The following is a 24,902-nucleotide window of genomic DNA, read 5'->3' on the forward strand; positions in this document are numbered from 1 at the left end:
CCAGAATCAAGGTAGTAGGGAGGAAACTGGGGGAGGTAGGGATGGGTATTGTAAAAAAATATATTAGTCATTTTGTGGTGTCAAATCAAATATTTACTTTTTGATTCCCCCCTATTCAGAAAAAATCTGACACCTGATAAGAAGGATGGCAATGAACCTTGGGGAGGAAATGAAACGGAACACAGTTGAAGGCCGTCTTTTTGAGGAATCTTGGCATTTTGAGAGGAAGCGAATTTTTGAGGAAAATGGGAGATTCATGAGGTGGGGAACAGGTGCGAGTTTGAGTTTCATGATGGAGAGGAGAGAGGAAAAGAAGAAATTTGAAATTTTTGGAGAATTTTATGAGATAGGGCAAAAAAAAATTAAAACAATTAAAATTTATGTGCATTCTCTAATAGAACTGCACCCCAAATATCAGTGAAAATACGGCGAGTATAGATAATTTAAAAAATTAATTTATTGAGCAGAAACTAAATTTCAAAGTTGTGCTTTTTCAGAAATTATTTGAAATCGAAAAATTGAATGGTTGAGGCTACAACTTTCGAAACACTAAAACCGCCAACTGTAGTGATTTTCAAATGTTCACTAATAGTATTGCACCGCGCTACTTCACTTTGAACAAATATATCTCGGTACATTCAAAACATATCAATAAACAATCAACTACAAAACAATAGAAAAAGAAATAACAACTATTTCTTCAGTTGACAGTTTTTGTATAAAACAAACGACAACTGAGATTTAGGTTGACAAAGTTTACCAGTAGGGAGCAAATTTAGAAAACACGGTAATAATTTTGGAAAAGCCGAGAAACGAATTGGCTATAAAAGTAATAAAAAACAAAATGTTTGGAACAATATTATAGTAATTTTCCAAAAGTTGGACACTCTCAAAGTAGACAAAAATTAATTCAAGGTTTGGAAAAATTTATTTGTCCAAAAAACTACTGTCAGAAAATTCTAGATGAGCAGAAGAATCCTTGACGAACACTTTTCATTACTACTAGAAAAAAAAACGATCAACACCGGAAATTGGCAAGGGAATCTAGTAATTTCCGGTCTAGATACACACACCAAATTGATACATGGTAAACAACATCTACTAATGGACGATTTAGGTAATAATATAAATATTATAATATTATATAACGTAATCGGTAAATTCAAAAGGATTTTAGTCGGAGGTGGGTGCAAAGGGGAGTCAAGAAGAAAAAGAAGAAGAGGAAGACGGAGCGCGGTAAAGAGAAAGAGACGATATTTTTGCTTGCCACAAAGATACCGTGATCCAACCCGCGATGGATGATGGACCGTCGTCCGCCGTCATCGGGTGAGCGCACAAAACGGGAGCACACGGAGTACAGAAGAGACGCCGCGCGCGGAAAAACAAACATTCAAGAGGCGAAACGAGCCGGGTGGAGCATCAATTAAGGTGCTCGCCGTCCGGCTCAGGTTGGAGTCCGAAAATGAAAGAAAAGAAGCGATAGAGAGAAAGAGAGACTAGCATCCTCACCAACCGGAATTATTTTTGGCACACACACATAGGAGGTCAAGAATGTTTTGCAAATCAAATTCATTTCATTTTTACCGGCACACGCTTTCAAGAGGGATTTCGGACATTCAAATGAAATTTTTGTGAAATGAGGAACACTTATTTTTTGAGTGAGAGTGCCGAAAGAAATATGAAATATACCGGTCAAGTGACTGGGCGAAAACTTTTTGAACTTTGGAGTAGAAATTTCGGTCGTAAACTTTGGCCGGGCAAGTTGTTGGGTTATCTTCTGGAAAGGAAAACGTTGGCAAAAAATTCAAACGTTGGACAGAAAGGTTCCAATCTTTGGCAGAAAGTTGCCGAACATAGAAAATTGTCAAAATTCGACAAAAACCCTTAGCAGAAAGTCGCCAAAATTTCGCAGAAAATTTTCTAACTTTGACAGAAAATTGCCATAACATGCCCGACACTTTCTCCCAAATGCCAATTGGCTTACAGTAACTACTGGAGTACTGTAACATTTTCCAAACTTTTAAAACCTGCCAAAAACATTGTTATTCGATGTTTATATACTAGTTCCAACCTTTTATTTGTTTTCAAAGTGTTTTTTTAAAGTTTCATTCACGTGAGCTTAAAGGTTCACAAGCCTAGAACATCAACAGCAACTTCGAAAAAAAAATTGGTAAATATTTTTGTTGTAAGGAATACCAAGAAGGTGAAATCACTAAACATACAGTAAACCTTGGCTGTAAACACGGGAACTGGAAAAAAAAACTGTGGAGCTCTTTTTTTCTCAAAACATTTGGGGTTTTTGAAGCATAGGTGAATGGTAATTGATTTTTTTCTATCTTGTAGCTATTCTCTAAAAAGTAAAGCTTTCAAAAAACAATCCGTACAAATTAGCTCATTAAACCAGCTTCTCCCCCACAGACCCATTTCCCCATTTCCCCTCTCTGCCGTATTGTTCTCTATTCTCTTAATTTGCTCATGTGAGCTCTTCAGCCAGTTCAGGCCTGCGAAGAAACCCAAGAAAATGAGAGAAAAAACAGTTCAGGACTCCCGCCCCCTGACAAAACACGGGATAAAACAAAGAGAGAGGTGCTCGCCGAGCTTGTCATGCCAGATCGGATTTCGACCGTTTTTTCCTTGACTCCTCTCTCCGACGGCCGGAATGTTGTCAGGTGTGCGCGCGGAAGGGGGTAAGGCAAGGACAACATGACGTGTTTTAGTTCGGAAAAGAACTTTTTTTTGCATTGAAAAATCGATTGTCAAACATCCGAAGATTAGTAGGTAGCGCACGTAATCTTTCAACAACTACAGACAATTTAATCAGGTAATCAGGAATAATGACGAGAGGGTCTTCCGGTAAGAACATTGATCGGCTCAGAGGAGAAAAATTCCTAAGTTTGAATTTTAAAGTTTGAGGGAAGAAAGAATGATGTTGGTTTTGCAATAAAAATAGAAATATTAAAAGCTTTCAGTTCCCCCAGAGCAAATAAAACGAAAATAAAAACAAATTGATAAGTGTGTCAATAATAGGATTATCACAAAAATAAACTATTACTAGTACAAATAACAAATGAAACTTGTATAGAAACTTAAGTTTTTAGTGAACTTTCATGAAATCTAGAAGCACCTAGGATGAAGTTTTGATACAACTGAAGGCATTTGAGTGAAGTGTTCTAAAATATTAGACTTTCAATTAAAAGCGTTGGGCTGAAATTTCAAAAATACTTTTTTAAGTGGTTAATGGCTAGTTTCTTTAAACATGTTGAGTTCAATAATTAAAATCATAGGACAAGCTGGGGCTAGTTTTACAGACTTCGTTAAAAAATGATTTTTTGAAACTTTTTATAACTAGGTTGCTAGTGAAACCGTCACACAAATCTCGAGAACTAAGAACTTGAGACCAAGAACCTGGAACTTGAAATTCGAGATGTTTAGTAGTTTTGGTTGACAACAATGGTGAAAAAGGAGGAACAGGAACTGATTTGAATGGAACTGGGCGCGAGCGAGGATCAGAAGAACCTAATAGAAGTTGCGAAAAGGCGATTACGACGATTTGAGGAGAAGACGTCCACACACAACCTACCCCCACCGACGGCAACACAGAAACAATAACCAATTTGGTGATGGGTGACGCCGTACAACTCAAAACCCTGTTTGTTGGAAAGAGAGAGAGAGAGGGAGAGAAGTGGTAGATGAAAGGAAGGAGGCATCGAAGATGGGGCAATAATGAGGAGGACTCTTTCCGAGTAACAAATGTAGCTAGTTAGGCATGATGAGGTGGCTGGAACATCCCTGCAAATTGAATCAGTTTAATGTGGGTCGAGTGGTGGGAAGAGATGGAGAGTAGCATGTAAAAAGAGATAACATATTGGAAGAAGAATTGGGTAGACAAGATTGGGTGGAAAAGGTTGTCTGGTACTTTCGTCTAGAAATTGAAGTAGTTGTTTTTGAAGAGGCATCTGGTTTGAGTTTGAGAACATGACAAATTTGGCGTATTTCAGGATCGGAAAAATAGCATTCCAATTTCAAAACAGTTCCTAAGTTTGGCTTACTTACATAATTATCTACTAGGAAGTGTATCAAATATAAAACAAGATGGGAAAAAAATTATGAGTGGATATACGGGTAATTCGGAAAACTTTTGTGTAGTTGTTTTCAAGATGGGAAAGTTTTTCAGTCGCCAAAATTTTAAATCTACAGAGCTTGAATTGAGAGTGCAGTTACAATGAATTCATTTTTAAAACTATTTTTTTCAGGCAACAAATTTTATACTCTGTAAATTTTTTGAACAGCCTTCAATTCAATCGGAGTCTAGGGCGGCCAGGTAAAAAATGTGTGTTTGCGAGGAGGCTTCGTTTTGGGAATTATAGTTTTTTGGTGAGTTTTATTTTTTATTTTGATTTTTTGGCCTCTACATAACCGAAAATATCATTAATTTCGATTTATCAAAACCTCATAAAATCTCAAAATAATCTTCTGATAAGCGTTCCTCAAATCTGATTTAACAAAATTCAGAATCACTTACCAAATTGGAAAATAAGAATCCTACGAAGATAGGAAAAACAAAAAATACGGGGAAGGCAGAGGCGGCGGTTTGATGTGAAACGAGGTTGAGGGAGATGAGATGGTTATCGTGGAGCGGGAATCACGGGAGAATATTGGGAAAGAAGAAGAAAAACTGTTAGAGGTCAGTTTTTGTTTGCTGAATAAATAGTTTAAAATATTTTTATTCAAGATAACATCTTTATGGTCCTTTTTGGCTTGTTTTTGCACCGGGTAAAAGTTGGTATTGAAAAGAAAGGGAGAGGAACTTGTTTTTTTTTTAGAAATAAATACCTTCTGATTCATAAACATTAACTATTAAGTCGCCTGTTACATAGACACAATAATGCCTACCTGACTACAAGGCAACCGGGCCTATACAGTAAAATTACAGGTTAACTTTCAATACGTCATTAAAGTAGAGCTCTACATTGTGCATTCCATAGCTATGAGAAGGCATGTAGGTACTAGGTAGGTACGAGGTTGGCATTTAGGCAGGCATCTGCACAAGGGGTAGGCGTAAACTATGTTCATAGGCAGGAGGAAGGCAAAGGACATACACTATTTCCGGGAAAGGTGCCTGCCTACCTGGAAACCCAACTTTGAAAGCAAAAATTGAAAACTTGAAGCATTTCGGAATTAAGCATTTCGGAACTTAAAAAAAGAATAACATACATATATCAATCACTCAAAGAATACCACTTTATTTTCAAAAATAAATAACTTTTTCGAATTCAAAACGGGTGGAAAACTTCAAAGCATAAAAGGAAGAAATCGAAAAAAGTGTGAATGACGATGATGATGTTCTCTTGAGGATGAAGTTTGGTTCAAAAACCGGAAAAGTGCTTGAAAAGGTTATATGAGAGAGAGAATGTTTATAAATCAAATTTGCTAAGTGTAGAATAGTAGTATCTTGCTTTGAATTTCTTTGAATTTCAATTCAAGAAAAAAGGAGCGCGGCGGAGAAAATCCACGCTCGAGAGGCGAGACAGACGGTGCCGATTGAAAAACGACAAAGAATATTCGAGGGAAAAGGTGGAAAAAAGGAGAAAAGGATGTCGGGATGAAGATATTGTACTTCATCCTCCAGAATCTTTTCGGAATCTCTTGACGGTTTTCTGGGTTTTTTTTTGGAATTGTTTTCTGGTGGGAAATTTAAATAGTAGTAGAACTTTTTGAAGAGCTTGGAAACTGCAATTTTTGAGCAGCTTTGAAAAATTGTCAATAACTGTCAAAAAAATTGTCAAAAACTGATAACTTTGAATTTCTAAAAAACAAGATGCCAATCAAAAGTTGATTTTCGGAAAATTCGAAAAACGGCAAAAACTGCCCTTTTGCCGAAGTAATATTTATAGGATTGATTAGATTTTGCGGTATGAAAATTTGATTTTTAAAATTTCCAAAAATTACCAATTTGAAATTTTCCAAAATTTGAAAAACGGCATGCAAAAACTCCCAAATATAATTTTCAGAAAAAAAAGTTTTAATCTAGATCTTCTTCTCATATATCAATACGCTGTTGTTTTCATAATGAAAAAAAGTTTCGAACGAAGAGGATAGTAACGGACATCATGATGGGAAGGCGGATGAGAATCGATGCATGATGGGAGGAACGAGGATTGTATTGAATAATACAAGTTGTCGAGTACAGGAAAGCAGGTCGTAGAGGAGGTGGGGTGGAGAACACTTCTTCAATGCCCCGAATACTCTTTAATTCGGAACCCAAATACTTTGTGTATGTGTGTGTGTGTGTGTGTGTGTGTGGAGGTGAGCAGCAGCAGCAGCAGAGCAACTCAACAAAGGGGGAAGGATTAGGCTCGCGGAAAGAGCAAGACGCTTTGTGTTGAAGGCGCGCCGCGCCCTTGCGCACCGGGTCGAATACACGCTTTTTCTTTCCGGAAACTTCCAGATCATCGTGTCATGTGCATGTGAATTTGAGCAGGAGAGGGGGAGGGCAATGGTACAATGTAAAAAATGAGGAGGTATAAATGAGCACAGAAGCCAATCTACATTGATCTTTTGATATCAATTGTTGTAGGTTTTAGAGTTCACGTGAATGTGCGGTAGGTACGCAGGTCTGATGACGTGCCTGCCTACCATGTGAACTAGAGAACTCCACAAATTTGAAAGTTTTGCAATTACTTACAACCCTTGTTGACTACGAAATTATTGATGACAAGAGAAAAAAGAAAAAGAGGAAAAGAAAAAATCTGACAATTAGAGGATTTCGATAGTTGTATTTAAAATTGTTTTATGTCAATAAAGTTGTTACGATAATTATGGCTACATTTTTTTTTCCAGCCTTACGAAAGTTTGGCATTAGCAGCAAATGTTCTCAAAACTATTGTTTTTGTAATTAAAAAAATGATTCATAGAAATGCAATACATATATCATTTCCAATAGCCGCAACAACAAAAAAAAATAATAATTTCAGTGAGAATGAAACCGGTCTTAAGATTTGAATGTTTGTTAGAGACGCCGCCAGCTTTTGTGAATAATATGTGAACAACCTTGACGACTACGCTGGGATCATAGACGGCATTATTATTAAGTACGCCAACATTTTGAATGTTATTTTCAGCGGCAAAATTTTAGCTGTTACGGTTATATATTTCAGATAGAGCTTGATTGTTTTAAAGATTTCAAAATAAGCAGGACTTAAAACATGGTCTAGAAATAGAAAACTCGGCCATATGACTTAATTTTGATTTGTTGCTATGTTTTGTAGCAAAAGTTACGATAGTCAGCTTGAAGTGTTTGTAAGCCGCTATTCTGCCAATTTAATGGCTCCGTATCATACTATGGATTTGAATAGAAAATTATATGTACTGTACTTTTGTCTCTTGAGAATATATTCTAAAACCAGAACAAACAAAGTTGCAGAAATTTGAAAATTGTGGGTCGCTTCTCAGTCAATTTAAGTTTTTGAAAAAAATTGGGACCTAGATTTTATTGTTATTTTCTAGGCACTTCGCAAAACCTGAAATGTCAAGAAGCTTCGTCTTTGAAACTGTATATCTGAGGGCTTGTTTGGCTTCACCTTAACACTGACAACTCGTATTCAAACATTAACAGTGCCCAGAGGCGCAAGAAAGGCGGGTGAGAAGCGCCCTGTTACGCCTCGATCCAAAAAATATAATAGAGTATCTTATAACTAGCCTAGTTCTGTCGAGCAAACAAATCAATTGTAATTCGACGCCAGCGACATAGTTTCGTTCCAAAAAAAAAAGAAAAACACAAAAATCGAAAACTGTTCGTTTTCGCTTCAATCCTCTTTACATACTTTTTTGTCACAACAATAATATAGTGTGGGAATTTTTTTGGAACAGAAAATCGAAACTATTTGAAAGCTAAATCCGTCAAAAAAAAGATGATCAGGTGTGGACGATAAATTATGCAAAGCAGGGAGAGAGACTTCATACTGAGGAGAAGAAGACGGATGGATCAATAGGCGTAAAGAAGGGAAGGCATCGGAAAAGGGGTTGTCATCAAGGTCAGGCCCCCTTTTTCGTCCGGCAATACTTCCTAATACCTGTGCGTGCATGAAGAGAGAGAGGGGAGAAAAGGACACGGAAAGGATTATGGAGATGGGTCCAGGTTTCGAACCATTTGAATAATTACCAAAAAGGTTTGAAAACGTTTTCGCGTGGTGAGAATACCTGGTCACCTCAAAAAATATGGCACCGTGCATTTTGCTCAACAGAGCATTTTGGACTAGAAAAAATATATCTTAAAATTTTTTTGCAATTTTTAAGTTTTTGATGATGTTTCAATTCTACAAACCTTGTAAGTGCACTGAAAGTTTTCAGATTAACTTTTTATAATTCAAAATACTTTCACTGTCAGATTTTTTTATTTATTTACAAATCATTTAAATTTTTAACTATGAAAACCTGATGACTTCAAAAATTGATTTCAAAAGGTGCTAAACTTAACTTTACCACTTAAAAAAAAAGGCCCATAACAAATTAAAAGTTCTTGAGAACAAGAGAAACTTTAAAAAAATTACAACACCTCAAAACAACCTCTACATATTTGTATTTGCCAAATGTTTGCAAGGACTTTCAAAAAAACCTAGATCAAAAGTGCTATCCTATCTAAAAATAGTTGAAACCTGAGACGATTTTGCTATTAGTTTGGAAAAAATACGAAAAAAAAACCACAAAAACCACTTTCATAAATAACACATTTTTTGAAGCGGAATGGTATTGACCCAACGGGGGGAGAGAGAGCAATTTGTAATTAGAAGGTAGAGGTTGGTACAAAAATGACATTGAACGGTAGTGTTGTTCCAATTACTAATTAATAAATGTAAAGACTGTCGAAACAACAAATAAATAAATAGGGGAGGGGGAGAAGAATGCGCGAAGAACATGGTTATACATTCGAAGCAAGGAAAGAGAAATAGAGAAAACGTGTAAATCGGGTTGGCGTATCAGCTTGGAACTGATTGATGGGCGAGGTTGGAGAAATAAGAGGACATACATTGAAGATGAAGAAGAAGGTGAACGCATGTTTGTCCATACTATGCAAATTATTGTGCAAACTGATATGTGCATTGGTGATAGGGGAAAGATCAGTCAAAAAGGCAAAAATAAATCAATTAGGAAAATCTAAATTAAAAATTGGTAAATTGCCGAATAAAATGTTAATGCTAAACTTCCAATTTTATAAGTGTAGGAAATTAATAACTGCTAGTTTCAGTCTTGAAAATTAAACAACTATAAATTAATTTTTTTTTTAAATATTTTTTAGTTTTCCAGGGCTTTTACCTTTAAGGGCACCAAACGGATAAAATCAAGAACATTTCGAAAATTCGAAAATTAAGCTTTTAAAGTTAAAAAAATGTATGTTCATAAACTCGAAATTTATAATAACAACACTTTTTGCTGACTTCTTTCATTTAAATATTCAAGGCCTATTTTGTGTTTTTTAGTTTGAAATTGAGGTATTATCAAAATAAAAAGGCATGTTCGACAATTAGGAAATCGTGAAAATAACTAAGTGAGCAAAATGTGTTGTCAATTTACGCCTGTGTACGTAAGTTTCAAGGCTGTCATGGCATTCAGGCACGCCTTCAAGCCTACATGCCTGCCTGGTACAAAGTAGGCATAGATTGGAAGGCATATATGATTCAATTTTGCTAAAAAGTTTTTCATCAGTTATTAAACAAACATAAGGCAAAACCACGAAGTTTCGAAAAAAAACCAAATCTTCAACTCGAATTTTTTCTCCAGCCTCCAAAAATGCAAAGGATTTTTTTACAGATTTACCTATTTTGAGTGAAGCAAAAAGCAGAAAAAAATCTTCATGTTCATTTCAAAAACCGGAAAATGAACTGTCTCATACTATAAATCAAAACCAAAAAGAAAAAAGTGAAGAATCCGGGCGACACAAACAAAGACGGTTGGAGGTCGGACGAAAGATGGCAGAAGCCGAAAAAACTGAGAAGACGGAATATGCATAGAAGGAAGATGTGGGGGGGGGGGGGGGATAACTTGTTTTTGAGGCACATGGAGATGATGTCTCTTTCTCCTCAATTGACTACCGAAGGGGAGAAAGTGACAAAAATGCATAATAGTGTACGGTAAAAGTGAAAAAAAATGGAGAAGCAAGCAAAAGTGGTAGAGATGATGTAAATGACATCTCCGCAAATTTGAGTAGACAAAATTGTGGAGGAGATGTCAAAATTGGGTAAAGCTTCTCAGAAAATATTAGGTAAATGTATTGGGTAGGGCTGCCGTACGATTTCATTTCAGCATGGAAATTTTAAAGTTTGCAGAATTTCGGAGCAAAATAATTAAAAATTATCAGACATCAAATCACTAATTTGGCAATTAAAATGAAAATTTTTTGGCAAACGTCAAAGTTGACAAATTCCTTTTTTCCAAATTCTAGGTTAACTTGAGGTTAACACAATCGGCAAATTGTCTTTATTTCCAAATTTTAAAATTTAAACAGTTTTGGTTTAGGAATATATATAGTTTACAATTTCATCAAAGTATGTGTCAATCAGCTATAAAAAATGTTCCAAAAAATAAGAAAACATGTAACGAAAATTTCCGAAAAAAAAAACCAATCGAAAAAGAGACATAGCGGGTCGATACCTATTCCCGCGAACGTCACATTGTCATATTTGTCCATGTGGCTCTTGACGGCTTCTCCGTTCAGGTACGTGCTCTGTTTCTCATTCTGTGTCCCGTTTCCCTCTCTCAACCTTATTTGCCTCCAGAATGCAAATATATCGAACGGGGAGAATGGTGGAACACCCCTCACGTTATACCGCGCGGTAGACCGCGCGAGCAATATGTATTGAGCAACAAATAGGAAAATGAGAAAATGGGAGAGAGAGAGAGAAAATCTCCTAATATAGGAACGACCTCGCCGAGAGGAGAGCATGATTGTGATAACAAGATGTGAGGTGAAGGGGGTGATTGATTGGAGTTTTGGGGGTCGGAAAGAAACGAAACTGTTGATTGCATATTGGGCAAGTCATATTTTTTTGTAATTGGAAAAACGTTTTCTGAAAGTGGATTGGCATTGAGAAAGGATAATGGGCATTATTTGTGAAAAATTACACGGCTCTGTTCAAATTGATGTTTCAGAGAGGGGTTTGGCGGCCTGTACCGTAATTGAAAAAAACTGTAAAAAGTAGAGAGACTCTTATAGCAATGTCTATATCTCTTCAATCCCCAGTTATCTCGCGATGTGGGCATAACGCCCCAGTGAGTGCTGTATTAAATCTGTGATATATTCCTATTAGTGTTATGGGCCACCAGGTTACCGGCGCGTCTTTCCGACTAGCTGGAACAACAGTAACCTACCTTACAGTGCTTCTACCGTACCTCTAACGTAATTTAGCCATACTGGAACTTGAAATTTTGAAATAACTTGGAATTTCAGAAATACAGATGGTATGAAATCTTATAGGCGGGGACGGTTTATCGCCAGCCTAGAACGATTTTGGTTGGATATTTGACTAAAGTACTTGCTTCGTTGACTTCTCAATAGAAATTCAGATATTTTTAATTTGTAATGTTGAAATTAAATTTTGAATTCCAGCTTTTTTGAATCATTTAAATATTTTTTCCCTGTCCAAATGATTATATTCACTGATATTTGGAGATATTTAAAAACAGGAAATTTAAATTTTAAATTCGAAACTCTTTCAGCCCATTCTAAACCTTTCTTTTTCGTGGCTTACTAGTTAGTTAGAACAACAATTTTTCTTCAATTCTAAAAATATACTTTTTACAATCCCAATTGTTTTTTGCAATAAAATCTGGATGGCGTGATAAGTTCAAAATTGTTGACAGTTCGGGTCAACAGGCTCAAATTTCACATCAGAGTCTGTGCCTAAAAATGTATGAAATCCGACCCTCCTCTTATCTTAGAAAATGATGCCATATTTTTTATAGGCACCCCCTTCGGTGGTGGTCCCCCTCTGCATTTCTGAGTCTCCAATACGGGGAAAAAGACCACAAGATTATTTAATGCCAGTTGATTTTCAATTGGCGCCTCCCCTCTCCATCATGCTCTTCTAATCCAATCACACTTACTTTTCACTAATCTTTTTCTCGCATTTTCCACATGCTCTCAACCTCCCGCGCATAGAAATTCAACAAAAAAAAAGACGCATCTCACAATTTTTGAAAGTCGTGCCCGTGAAGCTCACACGTATTTTTTGGCGAGAAGTAGCAGCGGGGGTATGTGTTGATCACTCACCATGTTTGCTTGAAAATGGCTATTCTCAAAGAATAAGCGAGCGTCGGGTTTCACTTCACTCATTTGTTGAGGGCTCACTATCTCTATTTTTGTGGACACGGTGGTGGGTGGCGGTGGAAGGTCGGTTCGAAGAAATTATGTTTTTATTGTTTTGATTTTTTAATTGAAAATTTCACTAGACACGTTATATGAAAAATGTAATTTTATGACTTTTGATTTAATTCTACAAAATAACCTATTTCGTCATGTTGCTCCAATATTTTAAAAATGGCCAAAAATGGTCTGAAAGTTGATGAATTATAGAGGAATCTTCAACGTTGAAGTCAGTTTTTAGCACTTTCTGATTTTTTTTCCAGCTAAAGTTCATGTAATTTTCAAATGAATCAAGTGATTTTTTTTAAATGCAAAATAGAGAATTTCATAGACTAGCCCAAGAAAAGATACACTAGGTGTGATCAGACTGATTACTTTTAGGACCATAATTTAAGTTTACTTCTTTTTCAGCTTATAAATTCAAAAATAAAAACTAGAGAAAACTAAGAACAAAATTGAAAATAAGTTACAGTTTTCAAAGCCAATAATAATTTTTAAACGCTCTTTCTAATTGAAATATTTCCAGTTCTAATAATTTCAATTCGGCTGAAAATAATGATAATACTTGAAACTATCACAAATTTTTAAATTACAAGTTTCTAAACGAAAATCTAAAATCTCAACCAAAAAAAAATTTCGGTGAAACAAAAAATCCTCAAAAACAACTACACTTTTCCCCACATTCCTGTACGGCGCTATTTGTTTTCCCTTCACATATATTCTCACCAATCACCATGGATACTTGTGGAGGTACTTTCAGAGCTTACAATGCTCTGAGCTCCCCAGCTTTCCCCAACGACTCAAGGCTCAATTGTTTTTTCACTCCAAGACGAAGGAGAGCCGGGCACTCGGTTAATCCAATCTCGCCGATTTTCAGATATGTATATGTCACCTAGTATAATTTTTTTTCGTAGGCTCGCTTTGTCGGAGAACTACACTTTTTGTGTACAAATTTTTAAAATATAGGCTTTTGCAAAAAAAAACTTTCAGTCAGAACATCAGTGCACATTTAGTGCTTCACTTGCTCCGAGTAGAGGAATTTGATCGCTGATGTGTGATATCATGTGAATTATATATTTTCTAGTTACTTGTTTAGTTAATCAATGCAAAAAATCATTAACACGTGATTTTTGGGTTTTCCAGTTTTCTTTTTTGATAGGCGGTGCGCCAAAAATTTTTTTGGTTGAAAATTGTTCAATTCAAAATTCTAATAGTTGCTCTTTTCCTAATTTTCTTTCATTTCTGATGTTCTAAAATTGCATATAAATTACCTAATTTTGTTTTAATTGGCATTCCGTAATACGATATTTTTTGTTAGAATAAACGATTCCAGCTGTGTCCCATTTAATTTATAGGAATTTTGTCTAACCAATCTGAAACCAGCTTTATTTTGCCTGAATTTTGAATAATATTTAAAAAAAATTAAATGAATTTTTTGAGATTTTTTAACGTGCAATAAATAAATTTCAATTATTTTCCCTCAAACACTTTTAAATTATCAAAAATGCAATAACTGACTGCGTTTGGAACAATTTTTCCTTTTATTAATAGAAACAATGAAGAAACTTCAAATAGGTAAATCGGAGGGTAACCTGCCTCCATCTTGAATATTTTCTAATTTAAATTTTTTGAAAACTAATGGCATGCTTTTCCTTCAAAATGTGACATCACTTTTTAGCCGTTCAGTTCAAAATGTTCATCTTCTTCCAGTCAACACATTTCCATGGCTCTTTGTTTTTCACATTATGTGTTCTTTTTTTTTCCTCAGAAAAGTGCACCAAATGGACACTTGTGAAAGTCAATTCTGTGTTCCGGAAGCAATTACTCCATTTTGTGTCACCTTCTCCAAATCCTGTTTTCTTTCCCATTTTACCAAATGTTTTGGCTCCGGAAGGCGACTCTTGGCGCCTTCATTTTCATCTTTTCTCCCTCCTTTTCAAACCAACTTTTTTCTTCAAATATATAGGTGTAGGGTTCTCGGTTGCTAGGCGTCTGAGCATTGAGCCATTTTTTCCTGCTGTGAAATCGAAAAAGATCTCGTGTTCCTGTCACCATGCTTTTCTAGAAGTCTTTTCAAAGCAATTTCAAAAGTTATTCGAACAAAAAAAATAATTCGAAAAAATTGTGAAGATGGAGGTGGAAACGTGATTTGTCCAGTTTTGATGAGAAAATCTAGGCAACATTACCTGGCAACATACACTGGTCGAATTTTTCAATGTGATTTTGTCATGGGAAACGAATAGCGCTCAGCTCTCCGGTTTGATCATTCACTTTTTTTCCGTAGGTCTCTTTAATTCTGCTGTTTACCACCACACCATAGCATAGTAAAACTATTCAAAAAAAATTGAAAACTTTTTTATTTTTAGTCAAAAGAGGCCAGTTTTCGTCACTCCTAATTTTTGAAGTTCACAAAAAATTGAAGATTTTTTTGTGAGTTGCTTCAATTTTCTGAAAAGCCCAAGTACTTCATGTTTGCCAATTTACTAAAACTTTGACTGAAATTTTTCAAAAAACTAAATTCCACAAAATAAGAAAAGCGAAAATTGAAACACAGTTCTGATATATATTTTTTAAAATTAATAATAAAGAACTTATTATACTTTTCTTTAATTTTTTAAAACAGATTTTTTGCCATTTTTTTGTCATTTTTCCGATTTTCGATCTCTTCATTGCTCTCTAATGATCAAATGATTTTCATTAAATTTTTGAAACTCATGATTTTTCCCAATTTACCAAACACAATATTGACCTTAGAATTAGCAATGTCAGTGTCAGATACAGACAGAAAAAACCGAAATGCAAACATTTAGTTTCACAATTGATGTCATTTGTCGAACACTCACCATTCAACAACCCACACCTTTTTTAGACAATTGGGTTGACTGATAGGAACGGGAAAAAAACGAATGACAAATTTTTCTCAGGGTTCTTTTTCACTTGAGTATTCATGTGTCATTGTGTTATGAGCTTTGTGCTCCGGAAATGAGCCATTTTGGAAACAGTTTTTGAAATTTTCTAAAATGTTCCCTATGTTATTCTTACACAGTTGAACCTAAGAAAAATCAAATAGATTGTGTTCATTTAAGAAAAAGCATCAAACCAAAATTGCTTTAAAATTTTCATTGCTGCCTTTTGATACTACAAAAGACATAATTTACAACTATTTTGAATTACAGCTACGGTAGTTTTTCCCAAGAGAACCCATTTGCAGGAAAACTCGGAACTGCCTTTTTTATTGAAAAAACTTCTTCAAAAGTTTGCGACTTTTTTAAATCAATAAATATAAATATGCTCTTTGAAACTTTACTCCATTGTTTTCAATGGGTTTATAATGGGTTCTCGTCATTTTATATCCTCTTTCACTAACACTTTTTTCACTTTCCGATTTTTTAATACCTATCCTCTATTCTAAATCGAATGAAAATGTACCGGTGGTAGACGTTTTTGCATGTTTTTGTACTGTTTATTTTACACCATGATGTCACTTTTGAGTTTTGGCCACGCAAACTTTTATTTCATAGTTTGCACAGTTCTAACAAAATCTCATCAAATAGTCCTTATTTGACTATGCCTACTTACCTGCCTACCGCCTTCATTTCGAAAATAATTTGTTCTGTGATTTCGCAAAGTTGATTTACAGATATTTCTCATTGTTAACCTTTTGAACGTTCAACTGGTTCACGTGTTCTTTGGTACAGATGGTACTCCTGTAGGCACTGGACAGGCAGGTATTTCTGTGCCTACACAGCAGCCTACCCCTTTTTTTGTGTTTTTCACTGCTCTCCCAAAAAAATTCATGTCCCATAAAAAAAGAACGCTGGAAGACTGGAGGAAGCTCCTCCCCTTGTAACTTTTTTTCCATCCACAATTTTTTTTAAATGCGAATTGCTTCCGTTTTTTGGAAAAATTAATTTTTTTTACAATCTGAATTTTCGTGGGAAAACCAATTCAAGTCTTAATTCCCAGCAAAATTTTCGGAATTAGAAAAAAACTGGTGAAGGAAAACTTTCCGAATTACCTAAATTCTGAACAATTCGGATTTTTAGCATGTAAAATAGACTTGAGAGCAGGGGTTCGCGGCAGTAATTTTCAGCAATTTGCGGGTTTTGAAAGTTTTCGGCAATTTGTCAATTTTTGAAAACTTTTTTAATTGCAATTACCGGAAATTTTCGGCAATTTTGATACCTAATTATTTTTCGGAGATTGAGAAAATTTCACCTTGTTTCTTATTATTCGGTTAGTCATTCTCTAAAAAAACAAACATTTCTACAAAAATTTCTATTTCCGGCAATAGGTAGCTCCGGCAAGTGCCGGTTTTCAAAATTTTCGATGGCCAAAATTGCCGAAATTGCCGCGCACCCATGCTAAAGTATATAAAAATTCTACAGTTTGTAACCTTCTCGGTTATAGAACATGAGCAATCATGGCAGTCCATTTTTTTTTACCACGGAAACCAACTTTGAAACAAATACTTACACTACGGTAATTGAAAAACATGTAGTATTGGTATTCCCCTTTTGGTTTCTGATCCTCCTACATCCTCCCACACTTTAATTTGATTCCAATTTTCATGTGCACACACACACATTGTTCTCTTTCCCTAGTTCTTTCTTAGTCACACGACAAAAATCACAGATTATTAGAACACCTCGAGGCGCCAATTTGGACCTCTTTGTTTTGGCTTGTTGCAGCTTTCTCCACGGGGTCCTTTGCCACTTTCATCACGTCATGATTACTTTCCCCGACAGGATTAGGACGTCCCCCAACCTCTGAGCCACTTGGTCGCTAACCCATTTCCTTCTTCATTTTTCCCTTTTTTCATTACTTTCTTTGCCTTCTTTATCTTCTTCTTCTTTCCTGTGTCCTCTTTCGTCCTTCCACCCAATATATTTCTCCACCTAATTCCGTTTATTTGATTGATTCGCATCAAATAAAGAAGACCCCTTCTTCTGTGTCCTCCTAGGCGAAACGGAGCCGTTCTCTCTCATTTTCTCCCTCGTTTTCTCCGGTGTGCTCAAACTCCCTAAAAATTTTCGTTTTTCCACTTTTTTTGCGTATGCTCTTCTTTGTTTGTTCACAAGTTTAGACGCTACTGCCCCGCTTACCCTTCTTCATTTCATCTCGATCATATTTTTTCAGTCGGCTCATTTCATATTGCGCTTTTAAGAAGAAGACGAATACGAAAAAAGCTCTGCCAATACTTTCTGGAGACTGAGTATGCGATGCTAGAAGTCCGAAGAAATAGTTTGGTACGGCAAATGGCGTTCAGACAGGATTCCAACGATGTGAGTTTTTGTGTTTGAAAAATAAAAGCTAGCGTAAATCGACAACACGTTTTGCTCATTTTGTGATTCTACACGTAACTCAACTCAGTGCTCGACCATTACATGATAGGCAGGCAGGTTTTTAAATGTGCCAGTCTACCTACTGCCTAAATTAGTGCTCGCCGTTTTTTCAATGGATATAGTTTGAATACCTAATCATTAACAGTAGGCAGGTGTAGGTCGTGAGTTTTTGTGTTTGAAAAAAAGCTAGCGTAAATCGACAACACGTTTTGCTCGTCTCAGGGCTCGGCCATGGCATGATAAGCGGGCAGGTTTTTAAGTGTGTCTGCCTGCCTGCTGCCTATTTTAGTGTGAGCATTGGTATTCGCCGTTTGTGCAATGGAGACAGTTTAAATACTTGATTATGGACAGTAGGCAGGTGTAGGCCGCCTTTTGGCAAGCTCGGAACGGGCTTCAGAAAAATCTAAAAAAAGAGACTTTAGAATATATATTTCTCAAAATATATGGCATAAGTAATTTTGCCAAAAAAAACCCCCAGTGATTTTTTGCCGGAATTTTGAAATAAAAACATTTCGGCTCTAATTCTAAATTTGTCTTAAATTAATAAGTTTAAAAAAAAAAATTCAAACAGCAGTTGTTTAAGCACACTGAATATGCCTAAAAATACCTGCTCACCACACGGCGACCTACGTGCCTTGTATATTTTCAAATTTTGATTAAAATCTTCTCGATTCCAAAAATATCCATGTTCTTCATAAAATTTATGTGCCCCCATTTCCACGTCACTATTGTTTCTACATTCATCCATCAAACTTTTTTCACTTCTTTTTCTGGCATGCTCTTCTCGTCAAAACATGTTTTTTTTGGAACGCCTACGCCTTCTCACCCTCTACACACTTAAAGCAGTCTAGGTGGCTATTCAATTTGAAAACTTTTTTTGCTTTACAAGAAACGTCGTAAAAATTTAAGCGAATTACTAGAAACAGATTCTCAGTATTTATTGTTTAGAGATCCCCTCACTAACAGAATAACCAGCAATTTCTCTGAAACAATTTTTTTCAGGCCGAGCTGGCAATCCGTCACGGACACTTGGCTCCGCCAAACTCAATTCCCGACAGCCCACGACCTCAGAAGCCAACCAATGGTTAGTGTCATGAGGAACTGAAATTCTGAAAAAAAACGTGTTTTTCAGATCATCCACTCTCCAACACAAATTGCCTTTCAGTTGATGTTCCAACCACAAAAAATAATCGTGAGTTTTAGAAAACAGGATAGCAATATATCGAAAAATTTCAAATAAAAAAAAACGAATTTCTTTTTTTATTTTGGAAAAATTAATTGAATTTTTATTGGAAACATTAATTGAGGCGAGAACATTTAATGGTGCAGTTCTGCCAAATCTGTCTTGTGAGAAACGCAATCTTCTTTATCATTTTAAATTAATTTTCAACAAGTAATTAAGAAACAGAACATAAGGTTCACATCGTAAAAATAGGCGGTAGGCAGGCAGGTACGCCTGAAGATTAAAAATTAATGCCTATAGCTTCATAAACTAGTTTGATTTTTGACAAGTTTCTCTTCTTTTGACAAGTTTCTAATTTTCCAAAATTTCAGAACAATCAGCACCCACCAAAGAGAAACCTGCCGACAAAGATCAAAAGTGATATTTTTCCAAATTTTTCTATTCTTCTTCCGATGACCTGACGAGTTCAAATTTGTTTCCCCGTAAGAAATATCAGTAGCTGATTGATTCCAGCAAACATTTTAATATTATATAAAAGGCTTTCTTGTGACTATTTTGCTCCCAGATGTTTTTTGCCATAAAGTCACTGGAAAACCTTTTTCAACCGCATTCTCCATTCCTCCCCGATCCCTCATTGTATTATAAAAATTTCAACAAAAAATTACAACTTTATTGCCCTCCATGGCAGTTTTTTCTTGCTTCAATTTTCAAAGAATTGAAAAATGTAAAGTACATGAATTTATTTATATAAACGTAATAAACAAGATATTATGCCACTTGAGGATTTATTCGATTTCGATTCGCATAGAAATGTACACGTCATGAAACAGAGGAAGGAAAGATAAAAATGGGATGAACAAAAAAGAAGAGAGAGTGAGTGAGAGAGACCAGTGGGGGTGGAAACGAATAAAAAATGAGAAGAAAAAGGAAAAATAAGCAAAAAAGATATAAAATAGTCTAGGGAGAATGTGACCAAAGGGCATGGAACAGCATTACGGCAAAAGCAATATTTACGGAAAGACTAACTATGAGATGCACAAGGACTACTGTCACACGGGCTTTTGTGCGCTGAAAATTAGAAAAAAAAACTAAAGACAGTAGGCACGAAGTAGGCACGAGGTAGGTATATATGCCTGAACATTCGAATATCTAGAATAGACTTACTTTAGGCACCTCAATCGGTGCATCTTTAATTGGCGTATTCAAATTGGCCAGCGCCATTCCCATAGGACCAACTGTAAACCGATGTGGCTGGATTCCTTCTGAATTTTTTTTTTCAAATATGAAAAATATGAAAAGTCTACAGTTAAGTTCTAACCTATTTTCGTTTTATTGCTCGTTATTGTTATAATCTCCAATATTAGATTGCATGCAATAAAGAAGAGAATATAGCCGAGCACAATCCAATTTGGAACGTGACCATACAGTCGATTCAGGCCAGTTTTGCCCATTGGTAGTGCCAGTACTATTGTGGCAGCTGGAAAAAATTTCGATTATGTGTTTTGTAAATTTCAATTATAATGTTTAAATGTAGAGTAAGGTTATATAAGTGTACCACCTATGCTTAAGCCTGATATTTTTCTCTCATAAAGTGCTTTCAAAGATTGAAAAACTTACAAGCAACCGACCAGGAAAACATGCCAACCAACCAATGGCCCCAGTTGAAAATTGGTCGAATACTAGAAGTTGGAGAAGGCCGAAGAAATCCGAAAACAGGCTGTAGCAGAGCCAAAACGGTGGCCGTGAAGCCGGTTATACCATGCATTTTCTTTGAAAAATCCTGAAAAAAACATTCTTCTGAAATTGCCGAACATGAATCTATTTACAATTACAATTTCTTTGCAAAATTTGAGAGTTAAAAACTTGTATTTTTTCGAATTATATAATTTTTTTAATTTATAACAAGCTACAAAATAAAAACTCACATCTGAAGTGCACATATATGAGCATTGATACCATACCCATCCAGCTTGATAAAAAATGAACAAAACACATATCACTTGAATTACAACTGACAGAATCATCATATCACGATGAAGCTGAAAATTTATATTTTCATTTTATCAAAACATCAAAATTTCTAAAACTTACTTGAAACCAAACTGCAGTGCCAAGAAGCTTATTTCTCGGGAACAGTGGTTTAAAGTATCTGCTGATTAGGATGGCATTTGATGCAAGTACCCACCATGCAAACATCAGGAGAATTCCTTAAACGATCAAGGATTTTATTGAAAAAAAATTCTTATGGAACCGTACCATGCCAGACAGCAATACGGTACCTCCAGTATCTTGAGACATTATAGGTTTGTCGCATTTCCCCGATATGGTAAAGGTTTGGTGATGAGCAATTTGTTCGGCAGAATGACACCTGCTCATCTGACATCCAAGGGAATTGTTGACCGTCATTTGTTGAGTGAATGTCTTTTTCAAGGGCTGTAAAATGGGAAGGTTTGGTAAAAGTACTGTAGGAAGGCACAGACGTTCAAAAGCAGTAGATTACAAATTAATTTACCGACAAATACAACCTCAGTGAGCAGATTTCTAGGATTTTATTAGGCACCCAAGAAATTTCCAGTCTCGAAAAAAATCAATAAAACAAAAATTTATTTTTATAGTTCTGTAATTCAAATATTTCATTGATTTCCAAAAAACTTACTATATTTATTGGCACTTCCCCTTGCAAATAGCAAGTGATAACTTCCAGATTCCAAATCATGAACCATAAACTGTGTGTCATTATCAATCAATGGTCGATTATCAAGTAGCAACTTAGCACTACATGTCAAAACTCCATCCACGTATGACGTCGTTCCCTCTGTTAACAATACGGATGACCCCTGCAAAATGATCAGTATGACACCAAAATAACACTGACAAGAAGGCAAATACCTGCGGCAAAACCTGATTGAACGTCTCGTCGTTGAATGATATTTGTACTTTACCGTCTCCCGTGTGCGGAACCACACATTCGAACACCGTATCGTCGTCCTGATAATGAATTCGTTGCAGGGGAAAATTTGAAAAATTGGGAAGAAAAATAACAAACCATTCTCTGATTGAAGCTGAAACCTAGCGCTGCATAGAACGGGCGAGTCTGATCCAGATCGTGGACTTTAGCTTCCAGCTGAAATATTTGCAATTGCAATTTAATATGAACGAGAATTCAATGAAAATGTTTATTTCAGCCTTCATGAATCCTGAAGATTTCTATTGTAAATATTTCATATTTTTAAATATTCAATTAAAAGTTTCAGAAAATCTTAAACCCCTTACCTGCAGAAAAAGTCCTTCGGGAAGCATTTGCCATTCGACTCCTGATTGGCACGCCGCCAGGTTGTCTGCAGCACATTCCGGCGGGTGAAACCAACAAGACCGCGTCACGTTACATTGTTCAAATGAGAATGATGAAGCTTGCTGAAAAAATTCTATGGACCCTTGGCATTTTCCAAATTTTGAAAATTTATATCTGGTTTCAAACTAACTTTTTCAAAAATTCCATAGCCATATTGTTGCAAATTTTGTGTTCTTTCAGAATTCAAAAACGACATCTCAAAAACTTTCATGCCCGCCGAGTTCAAGCAGAAAAAGTGCATTTTCGAGCACATTTTGAGATAAAATGGTATACATAGGAAATTTATATGAAAAAATTGTAGATTTTCCTATCTTTGAAAATTTATATCTGGCTTCAATCTCATTAGCATTTCAAGTTTATCACAATTTTGGTTCTTAAAGGTGCATAGTATAAATTTTAAAAAAATGTTTCTTACGGGTCAGAAAATAACATAATGTTTTCAATTTTTTTAATGTAAAAATGCCTTGGAAAGATTTCAACCTTTTCTACCTTTTCTACCTAGTCTACCTTTTTTGAACCCAAAAACTTGTCCTATAACGATCTTGAAAATTAAACCAAGAATAGTTTCCAGTTATTAGGATAAAAATATAGTTTTATTTCAACTGTAAAAAATTTCTGCCTGCTGTATTGTTGAAATTTATAAAAATGCGATTACTCTAGTGCGTACGGTATTCTAAAATAAATTATTTTAAATTTTATTAAAACTATTATTCAACCTAAATTTTTTCTACAAAACATAATAATACCTGATAAGAGAGTAAGAAGATAAAAAGGAATAAACAATTCCGAAGAGGACAAATGGACATTCGGCGTCTCGCTTTCACTCGATCTGCAGGCTTTTCCTTCTTCCTCTCTTCTTGCAAAACGACTTCCCTGAATGTATTGCGTTCGCAAATGGTTTTGATATCAAGTCTCACTGAAAAAAATGAGACTGACTGAAACGATCGAAAAATGTGCGAATTATGCGAATTGAAACTGCCGACGGAATCGTCGCAATCGGTCAATGCAAATTTTGTCGGCGGGCAGAGAGAAAGGGAAGGATTATGATGAAATGGTGTGAGTAAGAGGACGGTTTTTGCTGTATTCGAAGGAACTACATATACATTTGATCACATCAAAACAATAAGTGAGAGAAAGAGGGACGGTTGTGAAGAGAAATAGAAGCTTTCTGCGACGACCGATGGGATATCGATTCAGCTATCGGATCAAGTAGAATGTGTACACAGACAAACCGTGACACATCTAAAGATTATCAAGGATTGATGATAATGATCTGATAAAAATGAAAAAAAGGTATGTTTATATTCAAAAACACTATAGTATATTTGTACTTGTTTTTTGTTTGAACGTGGAGTAGCAGTCATGGGAAAAATGTTTAATGTTATTTCTTTGGTGCTAAATATGTATAAGACAGCCAAGTATCAAAGTAGAATGTTCCATCAAAGTAGAACGTTAGAATGGTTTTGGTAATTGCTCAGTTTTGCCTCGGATAATTTTGTAGTTCAATTTTAAAATTTCTTCTAAAATATATTAATTCAACAAGTTTTAATTATTTGAATTTAAAAATTATAGAACTTCGAGAGTGTGAAAACATTCTTGAAAAACGCAAAATGTTCAAAAATCTGGCAAAATGAAGCGAAGTTATAATTGAAATTGTCTCCACGAAGTCATAAAAATGCGAGGCAAACAACGGCTGCCTACTCCCACCGTACACCCAAAAATTCGTTTCAATATCCCAGAAATTTTTTTTAATAGTTAATATAAAGAAGCGCTGGTGTAACCGAAAAATAGCAGCACAACAATGTTTTGAAAACAGGCATAGGCAGGCATGTAGGCAGGCTGGCATATATTTTAAACAAACTGAAGAAAAAGAACCCCCAACTTGCACAGGATCGAGTTTTTATTCAAACATTATTTTGAAAAGAGTGTTCTCTAATTTTGATGCTTCTAAATTTTCCGTGGGTTTCAAATATTTTGTACTTAATTTTCCAGATTATTTCCATTCACAATAAAGTTTTTGGAAGTTTTGCAGAACCTTTTTTATTATAATTTTTATTATGCATGGTTTTTTCAGATGTCAAATTTGAAACAAATTGTTCAGCATACTTACAAAAGTGTTTTTTTTTATATTTCAAATCAAAACTGTATACTAAAATGTAGTACAAATTTTGTTCGACCTAAAAATAATATTTATTTTTGTTGAGATCTGAAAAAGGCCTCAACACGGGCCTGAAAGTTGCCTTCGTTGCCAAATGTTTTTTTTCCAGATCGAACGAACATTTTCCTACATTTCTATATCAAAGTTTTCTTTAACAAGTTGTATCTGAAATAAGAAGTTTTGTACATTTAGCAGAAAAATTTGCGGCACTGTAGGTCTGGTTTGCCGTAAAGCTTCTGGTACACAACTCAAATGATGTTCTTAACATTTTGTAAACAGATTACTTAGATAGTAAAACTATTCATTTCGATGATCATTTTCCATTTTGATCTGTGCTCATCACTTTTGATGATCTTAATGCGCTCTTAACGTCATGACCGTGTTTCTTTAAAGATTTTAAGAAAACACATTTTTCAAGGTTTTGATAAGAGAGCATTTTCTCTTGATTTTATTTTGACATTCCGAGTTGAACTTTTCATTTTTCAGGCGCGGTGTTTAGTTGAACA

General features: G+C 35.3%; 2 protein-coding genes and 6 non-coding genes across 8 annotated transcripts; 5 read left to right on the forward strand and 3 right to left on the reverse strand.

The window, feature by feature from the left end:
* Positions 1–1,200: 1,200 nt before the first annotated feature.
* C33B4.7 lies at positions 1,201–1,441 on the forward strand. The gene has a single exon (NR_051700.1). It is a non-coding gene; the product is annotated as an Unclassified non-coding RNA C33B4.7 (non-coding RNA).
* On the reverse strand, positions 1,230–1,534 carry C33B4.8. The gene has a single exon (NR_051701.1). It is a non-coding gene; the product is annotated as an Unclassified non-coding RNA C33B4.8 (non-coding RNA).
* A 2,264-nt stretch (positions 1,535–3,798) lies between these two features.
* C05D12.11 lies at positions 3,799–3,948 on the reverse strand. Its single transcript, NR_051702.1, has one exon. It is a non-coding gene; the product is annotated as an Unclassified non-coding RNA C05D12.11 (non-coding RNA).
* Positions 3,804–3,953, forward strand: C05D12.9. Its single transcript, NR_051703.1, has one exon. It is a non-coding gene; the product is annotated as an Unclassified non-coding RNA C05D12.9 (non-coding RNA).
* Positions 3,954–6,344: 2,391 nt separating this feature from the next.
* Positions 6,345–6,467, forward strand: C05D12.8. The gene has a single exon (NR_051704.1). It is a non-coding gene; the product is annotated as an Unclassified non-coding RNA C05D12.8 (non-coding RNA).
* A 3,591-nt stretch (positions 6,468–10,058) lies between these two features.
* On the forward strand, positions 10,059–10,207 carry C05D12.10. The gene has a single exon (NR_051705.1). It is a non-coding gene; the product is annotated as an Unclassified non-coding RNA C05D12.10 (non-coding RNA).
* Positions 10,208–17,464: 7,257 nt separating this feature from the next.
* On the forward strand, positions 17,465–19,662 carry C05D12.7 (uncharacterized protein). Its single transcript, NM_001026750.4, has 4 exons — positions 17,465–17,643; positions 18,706–18,787; positions 18,836–18,895; positions 19,258–19,662. The coding sequence occupies exons 1-4, from the start codon at positions 17,581–17,583 to the stop codon at positions 19,305–19,307; spliced, it is 255 nt and encodes an 84-aa protein (NP_001021921.2). The 5' UTR covers positions 17,465–17,580; the 3' UTR covers positions 19,308–19,662.
* Positions 19,635–23,154, reverse strand: C05D12.1 (Cytochrome b561 domain-containing protein). The gene is made up of 12 exons (NM_064031.8): positions 22,985–23,154; positions 22,160–22,300; positions 21,933–22,010; positions 21,776–21,874; positions 21,543–21,723; positions 21,143–21,319; positions 20,978–21,093; positions 20,812–20,925; positions 20,504–20,666; positions 20,205–20,363; positions 20,051–20,148; positions 19,635–19,954 (listed from the first exon to the last, which is right to left on the reverse strand). Exons 1-12 carry the CDS (start codon positions 23,042–23,044, stop codon positions 19,844–19,846), a joined length of 1,497 nt encoding a protein of 498 aa, NP_496432.2. The 5' UTR covers positions 23,045–23,154; the 3' UTR covers positions 19,635–19,843.
* Between the last annotated feature and the right edge of the window lie 1,748 nt (positions 23,155–24,902).

Source organism: Caenorhabditis elegans, chromosome II, assembly GCF_000002985.6.
Source record: "Caenorhabditis elegans chromosome II".
Classification (NCBI taxonomy): Eukaryota; Metazoa; Nematoda; class Chromadorea; order Rhabditida; family Rhabditidae; genus Caenorhabditis; species Caenorhabditis elegans.